Source organism: Clupea harengus, unplaced genomic scaffold, assembly GCF_900700415.2.
Source record: "Clupea harengus unplaced genomic scaffold, Ch_v2.0.2, whole genome shotgun sequence".
In the NCBI taxonomy this organism is placed as follows: Eukaryota; Metazoa; Chordata; class Actinopteri; order Clupeiformes; family Clupeidae; genus Clupea; species Clupea harengus.
Window position 1 is genome coordinate 1 of NW_024880024.1, and position 13,940 is coordinate 13,940.

Sequence of the window (13,940 nt, forward strand, 5' to 3'; positions counted from 1 at the left end):
TTTATAAAGCAATTTCATAACCCCCCCTGCCAGAGTTTTTTCCCCCACTTGACATTGAACTTTAAACTTTTCTCAGGAGACTTAAAGTCATGATTGACAATCTCCGTAGACCCACCATGAAGGAGATGCGCAGGAGCAGCAGCTCAGAGAACTGTGCTCCCAAGAGGATGGGTACCAGTCTGCCCAACCTCAGGGAGGAGCGGCACCTGGGCATCCTCAGACACACCTCAGTGACTGAGACGCGTAAGAGCGCCACACTTCACTTGCACAGTGGTCTCTTTTCACCTGTGGTAGAGAAACACAATCTGTTTCTGTTGTAGCAATATGGTTTCTGTTCGTATATTCTCATTTATTGTGTGCACATTTAGGAATGGAGCTATTGAACAGTCCTAGTATAAAAGACATTTTCTTTTTCTGTCATGTCATATAAAATATGATGGAAGAGAATAGTACACTGAACAATGACCCAAATCATCTTATGTTTTTATCCAGCTCTGAAGATCCGTCAAAAACATGTCAAGCAATTCCAGCTACCAGATTTCCACCCTCATTTGTCCTACAAGTATGTGCAGGATTACTACGCTGACCTGGTTGGGCTGCTGGGCAAAGCCATTTCCTTCACGCCTCGTGAGAACTCCTCCCTGCTGGCTCGCTACTACTACCTGCGTGGTGTGGTCAACACAATGTGTACCCGCAGGCTGGATGCCCTCAGCGACTTTCAGAACCTCAACCACACCGATGTAGAGATTTTCCCCGCTGAGCTGGTGAGGGCGCTGGTGGACTCGCTCCAGCATGAGGAGCAAGCACAGGTGGACCGCCGGCCGGAGCTCAAACGCCTGGTCTGTAGGGTTAAGAGTAGTGAGACGGGGGAGGTCACTGTCCAGCCCACCGATGACCACGTCAAGAAGTTTAAGATGCCCAAGACTCACATGCCACTGGAGAACTTTGTCACGCACATTCAGGAATCGGGTATCGTCAGAGATGTGGGCACCATCCATCGCTTGTTTGATGCACTTAGTGTTGGTATGGCAAAAACAAATTTTTACCTGTCATATTAGTGCCAGTGGCAAGTAGTTGTGTTGCAATTGAATCTTTAGATCGGCCTTCAAGAGATACTGTTGCATTACAAGCCTGTCCAAAAGCTGCCAATGTCTTGAAATCTATCAGCTACGTGTAGTTTAACGAAAGGGCAGTGTGATGGTAGATTCTTAATGAGAGTGCCCTCTAGAAAGGGCAGTGTGATGGTACATTTCTAATGAGAGTGCCTTCTAGAAAGGGCAGTGTGATGGTACATTTCTAATGAGAGTGCCTTCTAGAAAGGGCAGTGTGATGGTACATTTCTAATGAGAGTGCCTTCTAGAAAGGGCAGTGTGATGGTACATTTCTAATGAGAGTGCCTTCTAGAAAGGGCAGTGTGATGGTACATTTCTAATGAGAGTGCCTTCTAGAAAGGGCAGTGTGATGGTACATTTCTAATGAGAGTGCCTTCTAGAAAGGGCCGTGTGATGGTACATTTCTAATGAGTGCTCTCGCAAGTACACAAAAAGAAAGTCAGACATTGTATGTCATCATCCATTCATTCATCTTCACAGTTAAAGATCAGGAGCCTGCAGAGCAGACAGCTTCCAAATCATGCTTTTACGTTCCCTCCACTCTGGGTGGTAAGCAAGCACATCGTTGCAGTTTCACAGGCTACCACACCCTTGCTTTGTGCAACTGGCCAGGTCTAAACAGCTGTATGTTTACCTGCTTACATCCTTCTGTTGGGAATCTTACTATATAGTCGCCATGGGAAGGTGTTACAAGGAGTGCTGGGTTGCTGCATGTCTCTTAGTGGTGGCCACCTGCATGGCTTTGCAGTGTCTCTGTGAGATTTCCTTCTCTCAGGGACATGATCTGCAGGTCATTATATCACACGTCGAAGGCTCGGTGAACTCATTTTGACACTGGGTGAGTTGAAAAGTTGTTGTTCTTTTGTTTCACCAAACAGCCTTAACGGATACTTCTGTGTTTTTTTAGGCCCGCAAAAAGAGGTCGACCCAGACGTGTTCCGCGTCTTCTACACCTTCTGGAAGGAGATGGAAGCTGAGGCTCAGGATGTGCACCTGCCGGCTGAAGTGATGGAACAGCTGGACAACAATGAGTGTGTGTATAAAATCTCCTGCTCCGTGAAGACTAACTATGGTGTAGGCAAGATTGCCATGACCCAAAAGCGACTCTTTCTACTTCCTGATGGACGGAGAGGATTTGTAGACATCACTAAGTTCAGAGATATAGTGGTAGGTACTGTGCATTCACTAGTGTCACCACATAAGTGTCGTCTATTCTTCTAATACTTACGGGGAAATGGAGAATGAAAAACCATAGAGTGTCTCTGTGACCTCTGTCGTCACTGAAAGTGAATCCCCCTGAATTCAGTGAATTCCCTTTTTTAGTTGGACTATGATGATAGAATGGTAGAATGTTTGTCTCCAAAACAGGAAGTGAAAATCTCTTCAGCTCAGTTCCTGCTTTTGCGTATCCCGTCACTGAGGATCAAGAGCAACCTGAAAAAAGAAGTGTTTGAGGCCAACCTCAGGTCCGAGTGTGACCTGTGGAGCCTGATGATTAAAGAGATGTGGGCTGGGAGGAAGATGGCCGATGATCACAAGGTATTTTCGCTTCCTGTAGACTTCACGATGGCTGATGAAGGCTCTTCTAAACAGATGTATTTGGAGGAAGATCTCACCCTGACCAGGCGGCAGCCAGTACACTATCTCAGTTGCAAGCGACTGGTGTTTCTTTTAGATACTTCCAGTGGAAAACACCGACCACAGGTCATACTGTGTGTTTAGCTAAGGCTAACAGGATATCCCCACCGCTGCCTCTCTTTAAGGGAACATACTGTGTTATCTGGCACTAACAGTTGGCCCATCCAGGGTGTTTTTTAAGTCCTGATGGCAAAAAAAGAGTCCAATACTAGAATAGTTGTAGTTGTCAAGACTTCTCATGTCTGTAGAATGTGCGTCTTTGATGCATGTCCACATGTGTTTTCAGGATCCTCAGCACATGCAACAGGCCCTCACTAACGTCCTCCTCATGGACACTGTGGTCGGCTGTCTTCAAACACAGAAAGGCATATTAGCAGCTTCTAAACTGGCTTATTATGACAGGCTGAAACATGAGGGTATGTATGCTTTCCACATTCCTCAGCAAGGTCTGTTAGAGAGGCATGTTGATTTGAATGTGTTATGTAGTAGTCAGCCTCCAATAAGCAGGGGAATGGCTGTGTGTGTGTGTGTGTGTGTGTGTGTGCGTGTATGTTCTGAATACAGTTTGATTATGTGTGTTTTTCCACTATGGTCTATCAGTGCCAACGGCTGTTCCAAAGACAACCTCTGACACTCTGAAGCACAGGATTAACCCCTCCCTTCATCTGCCTTCCCAGCAAACAGTGGATGTGTTACTCTATACTCCAGGTATGGGAACAGTGTTGACTGAGACGTGTCATATATTCCATGTTTAGGAGTGTAGAAGCCCTTAACCTCAGCAAAACATCAGCCATGGATCAACATTTGAAATGCAGCACCCTGGGGATGTTTTTGAATACATGTATTTTTGTATGCGAGTGAATGTTTCATGGAAGATACCTGGAGAGTTTGTCTTGGCTTTGACTGTTCAGGGCAGTTTTTTGTTTTCCCGGATGGTCACATGATGCTTGCATGATGTAGACCGGTGCTAAAATGGACCAATTTGCATTAGTGACACAGCTGATCTGGGAACAAGAGGTGCATTGAGTCCCCTTGGCCCAAATGCTACAAATTCACTCCTGGAACTGAGCCAGGACCTTGCTTAGTGGATCTCCAGTTCCTGGGCATGCAGGAGAGACTAACTCTCAACACCACCGTCAGGGTTCAGAGCATGTCAATAAAAGTGTTTGTCCGGCTCTGACTGGAGCGTAGCATGTTTGTGTCCATGTTGTTGTCCATGAGTTTATTGTGCTCCTTTTGCACTTCATCCGACCTGAGATTTAGTTCTGACAGAATTACATTGTGACCATTTATGCTTTATTCAGTGTATTTATATATACTGACATTAGTGGCGCTTGATTCTGTTGTATATAACGTGATGAAGTGTTGTATAAAGGGTTATGACTGCACAACTTAAGAAGTCACTTAGCCAGTGAACTATGTTTGGGTCAGGAGGACTGATAAAGAACTTGCCAGAATGTTTATTTTCTCTGACTAAGCGTGGGACTGCCAGTTTTTCGGACTGTTTTTCCCCTGTTCCACCTGCAGGCCAGCTGGAGAAGTCTGACATAGACGGGGATGGGAACCCTAAGCTGTGGTGTGCTCTCAGCCACGGGAGGGTGGTGGTGTTTGATGCAGCCAGCTGGTCCATGCAGCAGAACGGCATTCAAGTGGGGGCACTGCCTCTGGTTCGTCACTCACAGTCACAACAGACACAACAAGTCACAACACACATGGTGATCAACAACAGCGATCCTTACAAAGAGGAAGTGGCTCCTCTCACTAATTCTTTATTTAGACTCCTGTGCACGACATCATTTTGAGGGACGGTCATAAACCCAAGGACGGGAGAACATGTCCTGTTTAGTAATCGGGAAGAAGAGGAAAGCACATTTCAGTGCCGATGAAAAGACAGGAGAGGAGGAAAGGCGTTTCTGAGCTTCAGAAAGGGTTTTCATTGTAAAAAGAGTCTCCAATGTTGCCACCTGGTGGTAACGTTATGTTACACATAGTTTATAGCATTTTGGACTTTTCATGTCTTTGATTTGAGGCAGCGTTTAATCTAATTGAGCGTATTATAATCCCGCGAAAGAAATAGCGTAGAGGAGTAACTGTATAATATAAAGCTGGTTTTGAGGTTGCAAGACACTGACCCTCACAGTACAGTCTTCATTTACATGAACCTAGTTTCCTGGATGCAAACTAAAGTATGTTCACATGATGTAGGAATTAAAGTGGCTCCAGTCATCACCCTTCTGTTGGTGTCCTCAGAGCTGCATGCTTGGGCTGGACCAGGAGCAGGTATGGATGGGCTCTCGGGATTCCACCATCTACATCATCAACGCGCGCAGCATGTCTTGTCACAAGCAGTTGACTGAACACCGGGGTGAAGTCACAGATTTGGTCCTGGAGGACAGACAGGATGCATCCAGGTGACTCGCATGCATGGATGGAGACCATTTAGCCAATAAATGAAGGCACTACACAATATCACTTGACATCTGATTCATGGAAGATGATATGTGTTTGCAAATCTTTCATAACTGTTTATGATAAATCCTCACTATCTGAAACTGATATGCAACAAGTCGAAGAATCATTAATGCGATACAACAATCCAATTGCAACTATTCTATGCTGTGTTACCCCCACTATCAGTCACCAGGGGGCAGTATCACACATGCATTGCATGCAGCAATCCAACATGACTCTGACCCACCACAAAATAGTGTAGCAAGCCTAGGAGCAAGCCTAGCATCTTCTAGAGCAGTGGTTCTTAACCTTATTGGAGGTACTGAACCCTGCGAGCTTCATCAGTGCATTCACCGAACCCTTCGTAATTGGAAAAATAAAATATGATTTCTTCAAAACATAGGTATATATAAAAACGGCCCGACATTGCTAGTGTGAACCGGGCTATACTGCGTGTGTCTTGACCCCTGCCGAACCCCTGAGAGTGACTCAACGAACCCCTGGGGTTCGATCGAACCCAGGTTAAGAACCACTGTTCTAGAGTGTCCATGCCACTACACTGGGGTTCATTCAAGACTGCTTTAAAAGCTATATGCATGCTCTGGCAATGTGAATATAAATGTCCATAGTAGTTTCTGACTGTAACCATCATCTTCTCACAGCCCAACTTTAGCCTACTCATGCAGTCTTGATGGCATGGTTATTGTGTGGGATGTGTCTACCCTGAAGATGAGAAGGCAGTTTAATCTGAGCTGTCACAACCTCACCTCCATGCAGCTGTACAACAGAACACTGTGGTGCTGTAAGTATCTGATCTGCTGAACACTCTGGTGCTGTAAGTATCTGATCTGCAGAACACTGTGGTGCTGTAAGTATCTGATCTGCAGAACAACATTTCAGAGAGACATTAGTACCTATTTGGAAAAAACTGGTTATGATTTCGTAAGTTACTTTGCTGTGAAATCAGTTCACACATCACTTCTTAGGGACTTGAAACTTAGATACTTCCTAAATGTACTATTACCCAGTGAGTTACTAGTACTACTCTCCAGATGGTAGTTTAAACTATGCTGATTAGTGTTTATGTCTGTTTCTTTCAAGCCAGTCCTGTTCATTTGATACCTTAAACATCATACAACATTTTGTTCATATGCTTGGTATTAGTATCATATAGATTAGGATTAAGAGGCAATTGATAGTATATTGTAATACAAGCAATTTTGTTTTAATATGTGTTGACAGGTGCCAATGACTGCATCATGGAGCTGAGGAAGACCGGCGTAGTGCAGCGTAAGATCTGCTTGCTCCAGGATCCCACAACCCCCCCTTCACCTTTCAATGGGTTCATCGTCTACTTAGAGGTTTGTGCCATTGTCTATATAGCTGTAATGTGTTATCAAGGAGTACTTTTCCACTCTTACTAGCAAGGAAGCCCTTAACAAACTCCTGTCAGTTTTGAGGTGTGCTGTATGTACAGCGGGTAAAATAAGTATTGAACACGTCACCATTTTTCTCAGTAAATATATTTCCAAAGATGCTATTGACATGAAACATCATTTCACCATAAACTAAGTAACGCACTCAACCGCCATGGCCTGTATGCACGCTCACCATGCAAGACTCCATTGTTGAAGAAAAAGCATGTTGAAGCTTGTTTAAAGTTTGCTGCACAACATTTGGACAAGCCTGTGAAATACTGGGAGAATATAGTCTGGTCAGATGAGAGCAAAATGTAACTTTTTGGATGCCATAATACACACCATGTCTGGAGGACACATCACCCTAAAAACACCAGTTTGGAGGTGGGAACATCATGGTGTGGCGGTTGGTGGTTGAGTGCATTACTTAGTTTATGGTGAAATTATGTTCTTTCCACTTCCGGATTATAACAGTGTTAACTGGAACATTTAGAAGTTTAAAAAATGCGTCCGTAACCAATGCCATCAGTATGTTTTGCAACATTAAGGTTGCAAAGGTCTTGAGAGAGCTTTTTGCTTTTACCCATCATGAGATGTTTCTTGTGTGACACCTTGGTAATGAGACACCTTTTTTATATATACTTTTTATATACTGAACCAGCTGATAATAATTTTGCACTGACAAGGGGCCGGATTGCTTTCTAATTACTGATAGATTTCAGCTGTTGTCTTGGCCTTCAATGCCTTTTTGCACCTCCCTTTCTTCATGTGTTCAATACATTTTCCCTGTGTCATTTCACATTATTGCACATAACTTCATTTCTGAAAGTATTTGTTTTGGTTTCTTTGCATATATGGATTACTTGGGTTGTTACCAACATCTGGTGAAAATTTCATGTCAATAGAACCTTTTAAAATATATTTACTGAGAAAAATGGTGACGTGTTCAATCCTTATTTTACCCGCTGTATGTATAGTGCAGAGATGAGATTTGTTACATGTTCCACTGCGCCCTTGTCTACTCAGAGGGATCAGATATGGACCAGTCGTGTGGATTCGTCTGAATTGTGTGTGTGGCACTCAGAAAATCTGGAGAAGCCCGCACAGAGGGTACAGCTGCCTGACAGTGCTGGAGTCACCTCTATGCTCAAGGTCAAGAACCAGGTGGGTGGGCTTGGTTTACTAAGTCCTCATGGATCCTAAAAGATTGTAAAGAAACTATTGTTCATGATACTCACTTAAGCATCATTTGACGATGACGTGTGCAAGGATTGAGTTTGTGCTTTAAAATAGCATCTGTGAGTTTATTATCATTTATCACTGATCTTTTTCTTCATTACTCCAGATCTGGGTTGGCTGTCGGAGCTTGAGTGAGAACCAGAGTGGGGTGGTGGGGAAGATCTTTGTGGTGGACGTGGCCCAGGCTGTGGTGGAGAAGGAGCTGCTCGCTCACACAGACAGTGTCCAGGCACTCTGCTCAGCGGAGGACCGCTACGTGCTGAGTGGCTCCGCCTGTCTGGACGGCAAGATCGCCATCTGGAAAGTAGAGTAGAAGACTCACAAGTCAGCAGTTGCTCTGCCTCCCAACGCTTCTCTTCAGTGCAGTTTCACGGGACACATCTGGACATGATTGTTGGACACAAACGGTTGTACTGATGAGGGTCACTCCGCTAAGGGAAGCCCATTGCCTCGGTTCTCAGCATTTCACCTGAAGGTCAGACTGCATGACCACAAATGGACTCCTGTTGAGGTCTCCTCCAAATGATGAGGCCTTCATAGTATCTCATCTACTACTGTATTGTTCTAATTAAAAAGTACTACCCTTATTTTATTTCATTTTAAATCAGTAATTTATAATAAATGGATTTGTTTACAGCCAGAATGTATTTTAATTATTTAGATATGGATCAGTTTGTACAAGCTTAAAGTTAAATAAAACACAGCAGTGGGCGATGATTCATATAGTCTATGATATTGGTTGAAACTGATTGGATGATTCTCTCAAAATTATAATATCACATTTTGAAGAAAGAGTATTCAATATTCTTCTCAATGTTTGGACCAACGTTATCACGTCAGCATCATTGTTGTAGTTGTGTCAGTCCATGGCCCATACTATTTAAACAATTGAACAGTGTGTAATTGTGTGCTTTCTGTAATGCAGTGCATTCCAAACGCCCATGAGGATGGCTGAGATTCGGCCCCCAGTGGGAGATGTGGGAGGTTGCCCCACAGTTCTACTGACGTGTGTGTGTGTGTGTGTGTGTGTGTGTGTGTGTGTGTGTGTGTGTGTGTGTGTGTGTGTGTGTGTGTGTGTGTGTGTGTGTGTGTGTGTGTGTGTGTGTGTTGGTGTATGCCTGTCTGTGAGTGTTTATTACAGAGGAATGTTTGGGGATGTGCCCTGTAACAATGAAGATACACATCTTCTCAGTCCTCTTGTAGTTTGTGTGGGTGTTGACATCTAGGCCTGTGTAGAATTCTGCGACTGCCGGGCATGGCAGCCTCTGCAATCTCATGTGATTTGAATTAAGTTCTGAGCCAAATTTCAAGTGAGTTTTTTTTTTTATACAGTTGATAGATTTTCACCATGCCCAGGATTTATCACATTTTGTCCTGAGAGTGGCCAGTTTCAAGGACCACCAGACTATAGGCACTGAGTTCACCAGCTGATGACCACTCAACATCATTCATAAAGGGCGTTCCTCCTTGGTTGGCCAGGGTTACTGTGCGTCAGCCATATTGGAGCAATCATCCCAGGATGCAGTGCCGTGGTGACAGTGGGAACAGGAGGGAGAGAGTGTAGCTGGCTGAGGAGACGGAGGAGGAAGACCCCACAGAGCCTCGGAACCACGCTCATAACAGGATTTAAGCGTTTTTGCGGGAAATAGGAACGGTAGTCAAAGACATAATTTGTTGACTCATATTTTGCAGGGTAAAGGTACGTTTTGTGATGCACAGGCAACATGTTTATTTTTCATGCCCTAGAATAATGTAATAATTGAAATGTTAGCGTGTTAGCATGGGGGCTACGGAGAGGGTTAGCGCAGATCCGTTAGCTGGGAGTGATGATATTTTGCTGACTCGCATAGTAGCAATGTATGCGTTGTGAATTATTGCAAGTCTACCTCAGCAACTGACAACCATTATGAAACGGCACGAAGAGGTTAACATAGTGTTACTGTCAGCTGGTGTGTTAACTGTGTTGCAGAGCTGAAAGTGTTTTGCCATGCCGAATCACACCTAAGGTTCCTAGCCTTTTCCACACCTTTGGTTGCATGTTGTTAGACTTTGTGTTTTACCGATTGCTCCGTCTTCCCAATTGCTTTTACATTTCTGAATGCCTAGCTTTCGTGTGGAATTAAGCACTATTGTGCAATCAGGCAACAGTCCGGGTTTGACGTATCATGTTGGTGCATAGAACAAAACGAGGTATTTATTCAGAATGCTGCGATGGGACACATTGTTTCCTGAGCACAACAGTGGGAAGGCTAAGTTGTTTCATTGAAACGTCATTTTTAAGATTAATATCTTACTGTTATATATGAAGTGTTATCCCTCTATAAATTCACATAACTACATTTGTTTTCATTCTGCTCCACGTTGTATGATTGTTTGCCTTGTTGGGTTACATTGTGCAATAGAACGTTTTGTTTTGAAGTTTGCCAAAGGGGAGACCGAGCAATTGCCTGGGGTTACCCTGATAATTACCACTTTAATTTGATTTTTAAAAACTAGTCAGATATTCAAAGCAAATGTGTTGAATCTTAATTGATTGAAGCCCGATACTGTACTGTGCATTTGTGGCGTAGCCTACCAGATTGCGGTTTAGATGAAGAGTTCTAGACAGGAGACCCGAAGGCTATGGCAGCGGATGAAACCTTTAAGAAAAACCTAAATAAAAGCATGACGTTGCTAGCTGTGTAGTTTGTCTACACCTTCCTTTCACTGCAACTGCAGTTTCTGCAGAAATGGACTTTAATAAATTGGGTGTGTAAAAAGTGAGTCAGTTTGACATCTGTAAACAAAGTTCTCAATGTTTGAGTGGAGCTGAGGAGAAATCTAATCTGGTTCTTGAAGTCGCCGATTCTGAGTGGAAGGGAGTGTTTAAATTATTATCAGTTGACATAGAGTATCAGCATTTGTATGAAACTGAACTGTCTGTCAGACGCTTGGTCTTTCTGTGCATGATTTAGCTCTTTGCATGCCTTGCCATTGATGACAACACAAAGTAAATAGTGTTCCACAAAAGTTTTCAGACAAAACGTTTGTGACTTAGGTAGGCAGCGCATGAAAAAATGCTACTCTTCAATGATTGTGTTGTCGCTCTTGATGTTGCTAAAAGTCACTTGTTAGTCCAGCTGTGTCTCTATCATCTGTACACAAACTCACCAGTCGAAAGGGGCCTGTTAGTTGACTGCTACTGGCTCTTGTGTGTAGGAGGTGGTGGTTTTGACATGTCATAGCTAGCACCAGGCTCAAGGAGGGGCAGGAGGAGGGAAGGTGGAAGAGTATGTTTCACAGAGCGCTTTCAGTTTGTTCTCAAGCAGTCAGGTATGCGCCTTCCACAGCATGACGGGGGCTCTTCAAACAGCAAACCGGGAACTGCTAAGATAAAAACATTAAGTTAGGAGAGTTTTGGACGTTTTTTTTTAGCTGGGCTTCAGATTGTCAGTAGGAGAGTCCCTCCTGCCTGAATCCACGAGAGCACCATGCAGTTCTGGAGCCTTCTCAGCTGTGCACAGGGAGGTAGGTCTGTGAGGAACGGCCGCTGACTTTATTTGACATCACACCCATACACAACATGTGGCTCTACAAGAAGCGCTGAAGAGAAGTTGTCGTTGTTTTCAGTGGCTTCAGTTTAGGGAAAATAGCAGTTGTAGCGTTGTCTGGTGTAAACAACTGAGGCGAGGCTAAATAGATAAGATGAGGAATTCACTATCGCGTTCACCACGCAAGCTCTTGCATGCGGGGGCATTTTGAAAGAGAATCAGTCAGGTTTTTACAACATTTCTTGGGTTGATGTTGTGAAATGTCACCTTGTCTTATTGTTTTGGCTTTCATCTAGAGGGGAACGTAACATTGCTTAACTCAGTGGTTGGGAATTAATTCCCGGAGCAGACCTGCCCTCAGCTGCGCTTCATATTTTGAATGTTAATGTCACCAGAGGAATTCCAGGAGAATGACCTCACTGAAGTGCGTGCACTGCTTCAGGGTACACATTATAGAATGTTTGTGTTCAGTTCAAAGCTGATGAGCTGACTTTTTACGAATACTTAAGATGGATGTCTTTACAATCTTAGGTATATTATCAGATCAGATCAGATGCTCCAAAGTCTTGTTTGGAACTCTCCTGGGCTCTTCATTGAGAGATTGAATCTCTGTAAATCTTGCATCCAGTAACAATCAGGAAACTCCCGATGAGATCTGCCCGCTAGATCACAGTGTTTTTAAGGGAGTGGAGCACCAGACAAGCATGGCAGAAGATAACAAGAACTGCTTACACCTTGTACCTTTGGCGTGGCTAAGTAGGCAAGCAGATTCTAGACACAAGCAAAGGCATGTAGCATTAATAACTTGTATCTGTGCATCTGTATGTAATTAAAGATTTGGGAAAATTGTATAGAATGATACTGAAGTTAAATGTCAAAATAGAACATGCGGGTTGTCTATGAAATGGTTGTGTAATGTTGCCTGCATTATTGTCCACACTGTAGCATTCCGTGTCCTTACTGAAGAGTGTGTATTGTGTATTGTGGGCAACTCGCCTTAAAACCCATCCCTAAAGAGCCTAATGTTATACAGGTGGAATAGCTTTTAATAGTTTACATTCATAGACACGTGAGTCAAATTGAGATGAACACTCTATTTGATTGCATCACTCTGTTGTAGTTCTCTGTTGTCAATTCTGTATGGGATTGGCAGATTGGCATTGATTCTAGCTCTGCTCATGCTGGGATTGTACTCAATCAATCAATCAATCAATCAATCAATCATTCAAGAAGAGCCCATTCCATCAGATGAATTCCCTTTGAGGGTGTTCATAGTCAGTGAATGTAATGGCATATGGGGTCTGGATATCCAGAGCAGCATTCATTTAACCCTTGTGTTCAATGCTAGCACAGCTACAACAGCATCATCATCCACCGGGCGCTTAAAAAAAAAAAAAAGCTGCCCACTGCTCCTGGGGTCCTGGAGGAAGGACAGTCTGGGATGGGATAAATGCAGAAGCTAAATTCACAAACGACCTCAGGCCTGCGTGTGCGTGTGTGTGTGTGTGTGTGTGTCCTGTGTCGCCTCCATGTATTCACGTGTGTTGCCGTGTGCGGTGTGTCGCTTGTGCGATTCAAGTCTGACAATAATTATGTACCGTATCTGTTCTAAGGGGGAGAAGCCCGATGGATGTGAGCAGTTGGTACAATGAGGTCTATTAGAGACCACAGCTCAAGATCAAGATGCTGGGCTGTCATGTTCCATGTCCTGGCTGGTGTTCTTCAATCTTGTATTCATTTCACATTAAACACAAGCATGAAGCAAGTTCTTGTGACCTGTTACAGTTGACTGAATACTTTGAGCAGTTATAAAGCGTGGTAACCCTAGAATAATGGTTGGTGACTGCAGTTTACCGGTACTTCAATTTTGTATACACAGGCAGTGTCATTTTTTCAGTTTCATATTTTAGTATTTTTTTAAGTTGTCTGAGCTAACATAATTGTGTTCTTCATTGTTAGTCGAACAAAAGCTCTGATGAAATGTATCAGAAGTCACTGAGGCTGTTGATCTGCTTTTTGACCGAAGGGGAAATCAGGATTATGTAAACAGAATGGAGGAAGAGAAAGCTCTATTCATTGGTATTCGGCGATTGTCTGTTTACCCGTGTATTATGAGAGTATATTGATCTGATGTAACCTTTATTATCATATTGTACAAATGTATGCTGACCTCTTTTGGGGATTTATTTTGACCATGACTTTATTAGTCATATTTTCCAATCAGAATTCCAGTTTAATATCAGCATAATGGAAGTGACTTAGTTCAGTCACTGGAGTGCACATATTGTCGTGATGAGTTTTCATAGAGATGGATTGTATGAATTAAATAGTATAACTATTTCATTTGCTTTTCTCTCTTTTGAATGGATATCCATTCCATATTCCTTTGAATATTACTTACATTTCAGTGTTGAATTTGTACTACTGCAACTCTGACCCCTGGTATTCCTACTGAGCTGTTCCACATCTCACTGTGATTCAGCTTCTGAAGAATATAATTCAATTCAAAATAAAGACCGAAGGTAATTAAAGACAGAAGGTAATTGTCGGCT

At 43.3% G+C, this 13,940-nt stretch overlaps 2 protein-coding genes across 3 annotated transcripts in view; both read left to right on the forward strand.

Moving 5' to 3' along the window:
* The first annotated feature begins 27 nt into the window (after window positions 1-27).
* On the forward strand, window positions 28-8,494 carry LOC122131133 (DENN domain-containing protein 3-like). Its single transcript, XM_042706054.1, has 12 exons — window positions 28-243; window positions 493-1,023; window positions 2,020-2,279; window positions 2,481-2,651; window positions 3,037-3,166; window positions 3,351-3,458; window positions 4,278-4,417; window positions 5,001-5,161; window positions 5,861-6,003; window positions 6,444-6,562; window positions 7,646-7,783; window positions 7,965-8,494. The coding sequence occupies exons 1-12, from the start codon at window positions 90-92 to the stop codon at window positions 8,169-8,171; spliced, it is 2,262 nt and encodes a 753-aa protein (XP_042561988.1). The 5' UTR covers window positions 28-89; the 3' UTR covers window positions 8,172-8,494.
* Window positions 8,495-9,312: 818 nt separating this feature from the next.
* LOC122131132 (focal adhesion kinase 1-like) overlaps window positions 9,313-13,940 on the forward strand; it is a 33,606-nt gene continuing 28,978 nt past the window's right edge. Inside the window, exon 1 of one of the 2 annotated variants that reach the window (XM_042706051.1) lies at window positions 9,313-9,557. Coding sequence is in view for 1 of the 2 variants with exons in the window: in XM_042706050.1 (XP_042561984.1) it covers window positions 11,329-11,365 (37 nt within the window). In the remaining variant the exon portion in view is untranslated. Of the gene's footprint in view, window positions 9,558-10,885; window positions 11,366-13,940 lie in introns of those variants that run through there. The other variant, XM_042706050.1, reaches the window with a different exon arrangement.

What these genes read in the sequence shown, in the direction of transcription:
- LOC122131133 (XM_042706054.1), top strand. Translation starts at nt 90, where the DNA reads ATGATTGACAATCTCCGTAGACCCACCATGAAGGAGATGCGCAGGAGC. An exon ending in AAGTGGGGGCACTGCCTCTG is followed by an intron (nt 4,418 to 5,000) that starts GTTCGTCACTCA and finishes TGGTGTCCTCAG; the next exon opens with AGCTGCATGCTTGGGCTGGA. An exon ending in CAACAGAACACTGTGGTGCT is followed by an intron (nt 6,004 to 6,443) that starts GTAAGTATCTGA and finishes ATGTGTTGACAG; the next exon opens with GTGCCAATGACTGCATCATG.